This window comes from Rattus norvegicus, chromosome 6 (genome assembly GCF_021556685.1).
Source record: "Rattus norvegicus strain SHRSP/BbbUtx chromosome 6, alternate assembly SHRSP_T2T, whole genome shotgun sequence".
NCBI lineage: Eukaryota > Metazoa > Chordata > Mammalia > Rodentia > Muridae > Rattus > Rattus norvegicus.
The window spans coordinates 79,521,906-79,534,052 of NC_141539.1; the positions used below are offsets into that span (position 1 = coordinate 79,521,906).

The 12,147-nt window shown below is 38.5% G+C and overlaps 1 protein-coding gene across 1 annotated transcript in view; it reads right to left on the minus strand.

The window, feature by feature from the left end:
* Ralgapa1 (Ral GTPase activating protein catalytic subunit alpha 1) overlaps positions 1–12,147 on the minus strand; it is a 274,127-nt gene that overhangs the window by 185,271 nt on the left and 76,709 nt on the right. Inside the window, 2 exon segments of the mRNA NM_020083.4 lie at positions 4,660–4,808; positions 8,751–8,885. Coding sequence (NP_064468.4) covers positions 4,660–4,808; positions 8,751–8,885 — 284 coding nt within the window.

Genomic DNA, 12,147 nt, shown 5'->3' on the forward strand with positions numbered 1-12,147 from the left:
GCAGAACTAGACACCATTTGGGTGAAGAAGTGAACACAGAATCAAATAAAGATTATCACTCAGATTTTTAAAAAAATGTATCTTGAGGAGTGGAGAGATGGCTCAGCAGTTAAGAGCACTGTGTGCTCTTCTAGAGAATCCGGGTTCAATTCCCAAAGACAGCTCACAACTGCCTGTGACTCCAGTTGCAGGTGAACTGACACCCCCATACATATAATTGTAGGCAAAACACCAATGCAGATATAATAAAATAAATAAATCATTTAAAAATGTATCCTGAGGCTGGAGGTATAGTTTAGTAGCAAAGACTTGCCTATATTGTATGAGGTAATCTCCAGTATGATTAACCGCCCCCCAAATACACATATAGAACAAAATGTCAAATGGGGCTAGAGAGACGGCTCAGCAGTTAAGCAGATAAGAGCATTTTATGCCCTTCCAGAGGATCTGAGTTCATTTCCCAGTACACCACAAACATAGTTATTATTCACAGAATAAAAATCTTACGCTTCATACTTTTTATCTTGGGCTTCTAGCTTAGCTGTATGAAATGAAAGTATAATTACATGGCAGTTTAAAAATAAGCCTTACTTTATTACAGTCTAACTTTAACTCACTCATGTATCAGGTGACTTTATAATTTGTAATACAAAAAGAATAACTTTAATCAATACAGAAAAAATCTCATAAAGTCACTGTAAATATGTGGGTGATTGCCTTGGGTACCATGACTTCAGCTTTAAATGAACTTAAAAGAATTATGTGGGCTGAAGAGATAACTCAGCAGTTGAGAACATGGGCTGTTCTTCCAGAAGACCCAGATTTAACACCCAGAATCCACAGGGCAACTCACATCTGCCTGTAACTCCAGTCCAAGGAGATCCAATATCTTCTTCTGGCCTCTGCCAGCACCAGGCATGCATGTGGTATACAGACATACATGCAGGTAAAATATTCATATACAGAAGAATAAAATTTGTTTTCAATTAAAAATATGGAATAATCTCTAACCATCATTGATTCAAAACTTATAGAAAGAAAAATAAAGAACCAAAAGAAAAAAAAAAGAATGCTTCAGTTTCATATGTTTTTCTGTCTCTGTTTCTTGAGAGAGTATAGCTATATATAGCCCAGGTGAGTCTCAAATTTGCAATCATTCTGCCTCTGCTCCCCAAGTGCTGCCTTACTAATATGTGCCTTTTTAAAATGAGAAAGACCATAATTCAAAATCTGCTTACCATTTACCACAGGTTGTATAAACAAAGATCAGTCACTTAATATCCTCATGATTAACTCAAGGAGACACACATTATTAATGAATAATGTGATCAGTATGCATGTGAAATCACAGAAGCATCCTCAGCATCAAATGTCCCAAGTATGTCGATACATGCTTCTCTATAGAACTCTCTAAGTACTTCTAGTGAAGGATGTTTACAAAACAATCTAGAGGTCTAAGAGATGGTCCACAGGTTAGAGCACTGACTGCTCTTGCAGAGGAACCAGGTTCAATTCCCAGTACCCACACAGAAGCTCATAACCCACTGTAACTCCAAGTCCGAGGATCTTAAGAGGGAGGTCCTCTTCTGGTCTCCAAAGAAACGAGGCATGCACATAGTGTAGTCATATACATGGAGGCGAGACACTCATACACATATAGATCTTTAAAGACATGTCCTAAGCACTAAAACATATATTAAGCATATCTTTTAACCAAGTATCCCTGCTTTTGTTGTTCTTTTTTATTTGGGGGGTTTTTACTTGGGTTTTTGTTTGTTTGTTTTGTTTTGTTTGTATAGGGTTTTTGTACAGGGTTTTTCTGCACAGCCCTAGCTGTCCTGAAACCGAAACTTACTCTGTAAACCAGGCTGGCCTCAAACTCAGAGATCCATCTGCATCTGCCTTTTAAGTGCTGGGATTAAAGACATGTGCCACCACTGCTCATCTGTGTTCCCGATTTTAAAAATAACTCAAAAGAAAAAAAATGTAAGGATGTCCACTGTCCTCTACTCCCTCCACCCTAAAATTAATATATATCTGTGTACACACACACACACACACACACACACACACACACACACACACCTAATAATAGATGTTGGTTAGGTTAGCTCTAGGCTTGAATTCCCAGCTACTAAGGAGGCTAAGGCAGGAAAACAATAAATTTAAGGACGCCCTGAGCTACAAAGTGAGGTCAAGGCCAGGATGGACAACTTAAAGAGACCCTGTCTCAAAATAGTAAGGTGTGGCTTACAATTGTAATTCTGGCACTCAGGAGGCTACAGTAGGAGAGTTAAGTTCTAAACCACAGCCTGGAGAGGTGGAGCTAAGAGAGGTTCTAGCAACAGCATGGTGACTCAAGCCTATTTATAATGAGATCTGGTGGTACCCTCTTCCGACTTGCAGGGATACATGTGGTATAGAACTCTGTGTTATAGAACACTGTATACATACATATACACATACATAAATACATACATACATACACATACATACATTCATATATACACACAGAGAGACATACATGTGGTACAGAACACTGTATAAATAAATAAGTCTTCAAAAAAAAAGTTCCAGGCCAGCTTGGGCTACATGGATAGACGGCAAAACCATTTCTGAAAAACAAACAAACAAACAAACAAACAAACAAACAGCAGAGTGAACAAAAACTAAAAGGACCCAAGGAACATATAGCTATTCATTCAGGTTTGGTCTTTTGCTATGTACTGTAAAGCTAAGTGCCCCACCCCCACCCCAAAACCTAGTTACCCCAGAGATCAGAGAGTCCCCGTACACCCAAGTAATGTATGTGACCTTGCCTCCAAGTTATTTCTGATTGGTGAATAAAGATGCCAACAGCCAATAGCTGGGTGGAAGAGACATAGGCGGGGTTTAGTGTTCCTGGGCTCAGTATGGAAGAGAACCACAAGGGAGAAAAGAAAAGTGGGTTAGGTGAGACTTGGAATAATGGCCATGTGGGTTAGCTAACTAGAGTTAGGAGCAGCCTGGATGAAACATGGCACATTATATAATGGGGTTATTGGCTGAGAAATAGACGTAATAGCATAGAGGGTAGATACTTGCCCAGCTCTTGTGTTGATTAGTGCTTATTATAAATAATAAAATTTGTGTGTTTTTTTATCCAGAAACTGAATGATCAAAGGTGAGGTAGAAACCACAGATTGGGATTAAATATTTCTATAACTGTTATTTATTAACTGTGTGTCAGAGAGCTTCTCAGTATGTACAAGGCCATGGTTAAATAGTTAATACTAAAAAGTACAGTAAAATTATTCCTCATACGTTATATTATTATGAATTACATGTGTGCTTCCCAGCATTGCCAGCTTGCTTTTCCTGAGCATATTCTGACTTTTGCTTTAGAATATCTGCCATCTGTTTCTGTGGTCACCACAGCTATATCATTATGCTATCGCATGTGTGGTTTAGTAAGTCAGATGTTTACAAAAGGACAAACACCTCAAGAGAATGGGCTATACTTATACCTTATACTTTCTTTTTAGTTTGATTATAACCATGTATATTTCTAACACAAGCTACAAAACTACTCTATTTGAAAGGTCTACTTTTTCATTTAATTTTAATTTACCAAGTATATAAAGCATGTAATGTATTACACAAGTAAAGTAAGCAATACAAAATTAAGACAACTTTTATTATTCTTGGTGGTTCAGTTATTCAGTTATTATTCAGGCTCCAATTCAACAGCCATTAATATAAATAATTTAGGCATAGAGATGATTTTGAGAAGAATTATATACAAAAGGAAATAAGGAAAAATATATAGAAAGGAAATATATAAAGAGTCAGGTGGAAGCTTAATCTTCTACTCAAAGGTATACTCGTAGCTTGTGTTAGAATAATACATGGTTATAGTCAAATTAAAAAACAAAAAACTATAAGTATAGCCCATTCTCTTGAGGTGTTTGTCCTTTTGTAAACATCTGACTTACTAAACCACACATGCAATGGCATAATGATATAGCTGTGGTGACCACAGAAAAAGATGGCAGATATTCTTAAAGCAAAATTCAGAATATGCTCAGGAAAAGCAAGCTGGCAATGCTGGGAAGCATGCAAGGTAAAGGTTAGACTTAAGAGGCCAAAAGTGGGGGTTGGGGATTTAGCTCAGTGGTAGAGCGCTTGCCTAGGAAGCGCAAGGCCCTGGGTTCGGTCCCCAGCTCCGAAAAAAAGAACCAAAAAAAAAAAAAAAAAAAGAGGCCAAAAGTGGACAGAGAAGAGTAAGAATGGGCCTGACAGCAAGGGCTTTGAAGCCAAAGGAAAGAAATAGGCTTTAAAAGTCCAGTCAATCATCTATTAACATCTCCAATCACCTACACAAGCAAAAGTTAATTTCTCTGTCTAGGTATTCATTACTGGGAAAAAAGGTGGCAATTATGCATACTTTAGACAGTCTGAGGGGTCTTACAGAAGCTTGATCAAGGATGTTTGAAATAAAATGAGATAGTCTAGTTTAAGCATATATATATATATATGTATTACTATATAAAAGATTTGTATTCATTCAGTAATAACAGCACTCTAGCACTCTAACACACCCTATTCTTAGACACTATTCCTTGAAAATTACTATACTTATGCAGAGAACAATAACAAAAAGATATATAGAATTGTTACCAGGTCTTTTTGTCCATTGATACTTGCACAACCATGTATCGATATATGTTAAGAATACGTTTACACATATCTGTGTGCTCATCCAGAAGATTTTTTATTTCATTTGCAGGTTCAAGAAGAAATATGTTTGATGAGTTTATAATGAACACCTATAATAGGAGAAATCATTAATTATTCATAACAAAATTCAATGGTAAATTCCTTTTGTTTTTTTTGTTTTTTTCTCTGAGACAGGATCTCACTCTGTAGCCCTGGCTGGCATGAAATCTACTATGTAGACGATAAGCTGGACTCTGTTGCAGTTCTGTTGTTGCTGCCTCAACAGTATTAGACTCAATGGTAAATTTCTTATTTAATGAAGTACAAAAACAAAAGCTAGTCTGCCATGTTCATCTCTCTCTCTCTCTCTCTCTCTCTCTCTCTCTGTCTGTCTCTCTCTCTCTCTCTCTCTCTCTCTCTCTCTCTCTCTCTCTCTCTCCCTCTCTCTCCCTCCCTCCCTCCCTCCCCCCACCTACACACAGAGAGACAGAGAGTCAGAGATAGAAACAGAGAGAGACAGAGAAAGCAATACACTGGAAGATCGAAAATAATTTTAAAATCACCAGCAAACAGTAGAATTTATAGTAGCTTTGGCCACGTGGATCTGGTTTTAGAGTCAAGAATAGAAGGAAGGGCTTATGAAATCTACTTCCACTAAGGAGTGCCCCTGAGACCAGGCAAGTGTGGAGCCCCAGAGAAGCCAGTGTGTGAAGCTGAGAGACCTGGATTCCCTTGTAGACTCCAAGATGTTAGAAGATGCTAGAGCCCTGAAACACCCGTTGAGGAACGCTGTTAACAGGGAGTAGAAGAAGCCAAATAAGAGGAAGTGTGCTGCAGTCAACAAAGCTGAAAGTAGTGGGAGATCTCAAGAGTGATTTGACATCAGATTAGAGAGTCAGAATTTGGGAGTTGGCCTAGCTGGTTTTGGGTCGTGCTTTGGTCCAGTATCTTCTGACTATGTTCCTTTTCCACCCTTTTGGAATGGTAATGTATATCCTGGGCCATTATATGTTAGAAGTATATGATCTACTTTTCGATTTTTATGGGAGATTGCAGTTAAAAGATTGCATGAATCTCAGAAGAGACTTTGAACTTTGGACTTTCAAAGTGTTACTACTGTGATGGAATATAGGGATTTTGAAGTTGGACTAAACGCATCTGCATTATGGTATGGATATGAACCTGTGGGGGTCAGGGAGTGAAATGTGGTGGATTAAACAAAATGGCCCCTATAGGTCCTCAGGAAACAGCATTATGAGGAGGTGCTTCCTGCCATGAGGACAGCAGACTGAACCTCTGAATTCTAAGCCAGCCCCAGTTAAATGCTGTCCTTTATAAGAGCTGCAGAGGTCACAGTGTCTCTCCACAGCAACCGAAACCCCTAACTAAGACATAGACTGTTTTAGAAAAAAAACACAAGTTGCCAAAACTGACTTAAGAACATTTAAAGGATGATTATAAGAAGAGCATGAAGAAACCGAGCTAGTAATATAGGCTCTCTGATTCACCCCGAACTGCAAACAGGTCTAGAAAACTAGCTCTGAGCAGTCTTATTCCACCTTCATGGGAGATGATCCTTATCTTTGTTCAGAGGTAAAAAAGGAACAAAAGTACCCAATTTATTAAATAAAAACATAATGTTGTTAGTAAAAACTACATTTTGAAGAACTAAATAAAAAGCTAATACCCCTTGTGGATATAATAGATTAAAATCTTAAAATTAACAATACATTATTTTATCATGAAGTAGAGTGCCTTAACACAGAAAAATCTAGTGCTATAACTTCTATTAATAAATTAAAATAAAAATAAAAGTATGTTTGTTTGCCAAAAAGAATTTGGCATTTAATTCATTACTTTAAAAACGTTAAACTAAGAAAAAACAAGAAATACCATAAACTAAAAACAAGCATTTACAAAAAGTCTAACAAATGAATATGCACAGCAAGAGGACTTGAGAAGCACCAACAATGACAAGAATGAATGTACGCCCGTCCTGAAAGAGGAGGCTTGCATCTGGAAGAGCAACGATGAGCACAGCACGGTTTGCAGGGAGGAAAGGGAATGGGAAATGCTGTAACTATACTATGATCTCAAACAACAAAATAACCCACTTTTTAAAAGATAAAAACAAAGGTGTTTCCTGTCGCCTCAATGTCCTGGGAGTCCAATAAGCACAAAAGGAGGGGGAATAAAAACTGAGTTATGTAGCAGTCTGAGAAAAATATTAAGACAAGTAAAAGCAAGTTCAAAGGTTATAAGGTAAGAGCTTGTCTTGTATGTTTGAGAAATAATAACAAGTATAGAATGAAGTGAGTCAGAGGAAAAGCAATAGGAGATTTTATTTAAAAGAAGAACAGAAAATCAAAAAGAGCCAAGGCATGAAGAACAGTTTTTCCCATCATCAACAGAAAGAGAACAGGTGCTCCTTGACCTTTTATAGATCATTCTCACCATAAAGAACAGTTTTTTTTAAAAAGAATAGGAAAAGGGGATGAATACATATAACAAATCCAAACTTTTTAAGAGAATTAAGAGATGCTAAATGGCCTAACTCTAACATCCATGTTCTTGCAATGGCCTGTGGGCCAGAGTGAAGCATTTTCAAGAGCAAAGGTGCAAAGCCCACAGACCTCAGCAGAATGACCATTAAAGCCACAGGAAGGTGTTCAACAGAGAAGCATATGATCCGACTTCTGTGCACAGGACCCTACTGCCCAGCAATGAGAACATATTAGGGGGTAAGAGAAGAAACAGAGTAGGAGTTTGCTGTGAAGGTTTAATGTGAAAGCTTTGAGTACTGTTGTAAGCTGCTGGAAAGTCTATAGATTCTCAAGAGAGTCAAGGAATTCATCATATCCATCAAAGACCAGAAACAATATACTTGGGAAATTAGAAAACAGAGAAGCCATGAAATGATACAAAGAATCCCAGTCTACATACAGATACTCTGTCTCCAAAAACCAAACCACCAAACGAAAAGACTTAATTTTTGATTTAACAAGCTAGAGGTTAAAAGTAACTCTGACAAGGAAACAGAATGGAAAAGAGCACAGCTCAATGGCAGGATGCTGAAGTAGCATGTCTGAGTCCTGGGATTCTGTCTCAAGCACCAAAACAGAAAAGCAGAGAAGGAAACGGAAGGAAAAGGAAGAAACTCCTGCAAAGGAAGGCAGTAATAGAGTGGTAGCACGGCGCACTGCAGCACATAGCAGCAGTTCAGCTGGACACAGATGGAGACTGAGGGAGCGGTTGTGATTCCTTCTGTACATCCTCCCATTACATGAGTTATCACACTGTCATTTTTCAGTTGTCTACAAGGAATATAAAATGTTTTTAAAACATTTGAGGCCAGTGCCATGGTTTAGGCAGGGAAGGCCCTGACACCAAGCCTGATGACTCAAGTCAGAGAGGACACACTCCAACAAGTTGTCTTCCACTCTACATGACAAGCACATACCCGCCTCCCCATACAGACTAAACGTAAAAACAAAATCAATTATATTTTTCTAATTCAATTTATTTTTCCTTTATCACTCTTGAATCTGAATATTTTTTCTCATTTGAACTAACTGCAATGTTTCAGTATATATTTTATGAAAACAAATATGGTATAATTGCAATAGATATGTGATATCTATATATGAATTTATTATGTATAAATTTGAGCATCTTTTCTCATGTGTAAAATAACTGCAATATCATTGCAGTTTCATGTGGTATAGTGACACTTACAGATGTGAGTAGTATACACACACCCACACACACAATACACACACCCCACGCACACACACCCACACACACACAATACACACACCCCACGCACACACACCCACACACACAATACACAAACCCCACAAGCACACACACCCACACACACACACAAAACACACACCACACACAATACACACACCCCATGCACACACACACAATACACACACCCCATGCACACACACCCACACACACACAATACAGACACACACACACACACACACACACACACACAATACACACACACACAAACACACACAAGTAAGTATAAAGCCACCCACCTGTAAAACAGCCTGAGTACCAGCTTGAATATTTTGTTCTGTGGCTTCTTCAGAGACATGAAAAGCTTCCTGGTAGGAACCATTCTTTGTCCAGGTAGAATTTCGAACATGTTCAGAAATATTGGTCCCATTTTCCTGAAGCAAAATATCGAGTTTTTAGTACTTCATCAATGAGAATGCTGCAATGAGCCAGTAAACATAAAGGCACTATGAAATTATGAGACCATACTAATAAACTATTTCTTTTCCTCAGAAGATTATTTTAGGGGCCTGGAAAGAGACTTGGTGGTTAAGAGCATTTGCTGCTCTTCCAAAAGACCTGAGTTCAGTCCCTAGTACCCACATTGGCTGGCTTACAACTGTCTGTAAGTCCAGCTCCACAGGACTCTGATGCCTCTGAGAGAACTAACACTCATGTGCACATGCCTACCTACAGACACAAAATCTACATACAACTAAAAATAGTAAGAATAAACCTTAAAAAAATAAGCCAAGAGATAAAGATTTTAACTGATTACAGTAGTAATATATATTCGCTGTAAAAATTCTTAACTAACAAAAGCAAAGTGAAAAATTATGATGACTAGTCATTTAAAAATCAATTCATATATAGAGTCATTTTCTATGTATAGTCTCATATATCCTACAATCATTTTATACCATTCACAGGTTTGTACGAGATGAGTTCTATTCTATATTAAATGTCAGAATTTATGTAACCTGAAAACAGATTCTTAACAGTAAAATTCTTGTAACTATAATGTAAAAATAACAAAAACACTGCTTCAAACAATTATTACTGAAGCTTTCTGACTGATTTTTGATATTGTTAGATATTACAGACTACAAATTACCTCATGTAAAAGCCTGTTTTGTTGTGTTGCAGGCTTTGTATGCATGTTGCATGCATGTGTGTGCACGGGTGTGTACAGGTACTTATACCCATGGGTATAAGTGGTTGTATGGATACCGGATCCACTGAGCCATCCCCCAGCCACTGCTGCTTCTGAACATTCATTAATATCTTCCCTTTTCTGCTTCCCTCCCTGACAGGGTCTCATTCTATAACCAATCTGGCCTTGAACTATCAACAATCTCTCTGCTTCAGTCTCCCAAGGGCTAGACCTATAGGTGTGAGCCATTATGCCTGTTCCTGCTGCTCCTGTGATTGATTCTAGGGATCCAACTCAGGGCCTTCCATATACTATGCAAACAGTCTACCACAGTGACATTCCCAGCCCTTTGTCACCAATATTTACAAAGAGCTGCCTTTTTACAGCTTATACAGAGTTATATTTACAACATAAAGGTAATCTTGTCCAATATGCTATCATAACTAGAAACTGGACCAGGAACTGAGCTCTGTGAGGAGGCAATGCAACACTCTACGCTCTAGTCCAGCCTTTCTCTTGGGCTATCTCTATGACAATATGTCTTCTAAAGTTCTCCTAAATGATATATAAACTGTAAATAGAAGATTCTTATCCACAAACTCCCCTTTTCTTCCTCTCCCAGCCGCATCAGTCACCATCAACAAAGCTGCACTTCTCGGTTTCCATCTTTCCATGAATGGCGATTACAGTTGTAAAAGAAAGCAATTCAGGACGCCTCCCCTTTTCCCACCTCTCTCTGCCAACTGATCATCAAGATGCATAGGGCTTTACAAACAGAGAGACTAACATCTGCATGTGCTCTCTTATAGTCGCTTGCGACTGCCACTATCCTATCTCATGAGTAGACCCCATCTCATGCTGGACTTTGCTAATAGTCTGCTTGACCCAGATTGACTTCTACTCTACTCTCTAATTGCTCTTGTACAATCAGTCTAGAATATTTAACTATTCATGCTATTTTCAGGCTTTTCCAAAGTCTGGAAAATAATCTTCCCAGCATGCAAGTATAAAAATAGTATTTGTTTGGATTGGAATGTCAGAATGTTTGATTTCTTGAGCATAAGTTACATAAATAAATGTGGAATAAGTGAACAATTTAAGAACACTGAAAAGTTTCTGAATTCACAACAGAAAATTACAATCAAATGCATAATGAATCCGAGCTGTTTCTGGCACTCTGGCCTGTGCTGCATTTATGACTGGACTAGTCCTGGCTGAATACACAATATACACAATCTGTACTTAGCATGTCTTCATCAATGAATGCCGACCAGATCCAGGACTACAGCATTTATAAATTGTGTTGCTTTTACTAAAAAGGGAAAGATTCCTGCTCTTACAAAATATAATAGTTATAGAACACAAAGACAGCATTTTGATATTGCCTTTCCCCAGAATGCAAGTATCAAATTAGTATTTCTTTGGATTAGAATATCAGAATGTTTGATTTTTTTTAAATTATTATTAAGCTGCTGACTTGAGAAGCATTTTTTAAAAATGAGTTTTAGTTTGACATTAAGACAGAATTTCCAACAATTTTTTAAATGATCTTAAAGATACTTCCAATCGTTTACACTACATATTCATCAAAAGTGGCCCAATTAGCACTGATGAGTATAAAAGAAAAATATCATTAACACAAAAACTCTGAACATGCTCATGTCCTCCAGGATCAGATACCCATCAAAGTAATTTCTTTATGTAAAAATCAGTTTTTATATCCATTTCATTAGTGCTTTTGTCTTTACTAAATAATAAAATTATATATATATATATTATATATCAAAAACTGTTTGAAAATAATTTTTGTTTTGTTATTAATAAATGATTCCAATTGTTTTTGAGACTATGCAAAATTGGCTAGTCTGGAACTTGCTATGTAGACAAGACTGGCTCAAACTCACAGAGATCTGCCTTCTGAGTACTGGGATTAAAAGTGTGAGACACCTTCCTTAAACTTGAGACCTTTTTTAAAACTGATACACAAAGTAGTTGTATAAAATTTACTGGTTAGGTCTTCCTGGTTGCTGCCGCTGCAGAGAGCCCGTGGGCAGCACCCCACGAGCGAACTTGAGCCCCGGGACCACAGGTAAGACCAACTTTTCTGCTGCAAGAAAGCTGCCTGGTGAGCTTGGGACACACGGAAGCAGAATTCCTGTAGAACCGGGCACGTTCTGTGTTTACCGGAAGTCCCACACCTGCGGATCCCAGCCCGCAGCAGCTCTCTGCCCCCAGACCCTGTGAGAGAGAGACCCAACCGCCTGGTCAGGTGGGCACTCCTGAGGCTGCAGAGCGGAAGAGACCACCAACACTGCTCACCACTGCCCACATCCCTGGCCCAAGAGGAAACTGTATAAGGCCTCTGGGCTCCCGTGGGGGAGGGCCCAGGAGCGGCAGGACCCCTGCCTGAGACACCGCCGTAACCTGAAGGAAACAGACCGGATAAACAGTTCTCTGCACCCAAATCCCGTGGGAGGGAGAGCTAAACCTTCAGAGAGGCAGAC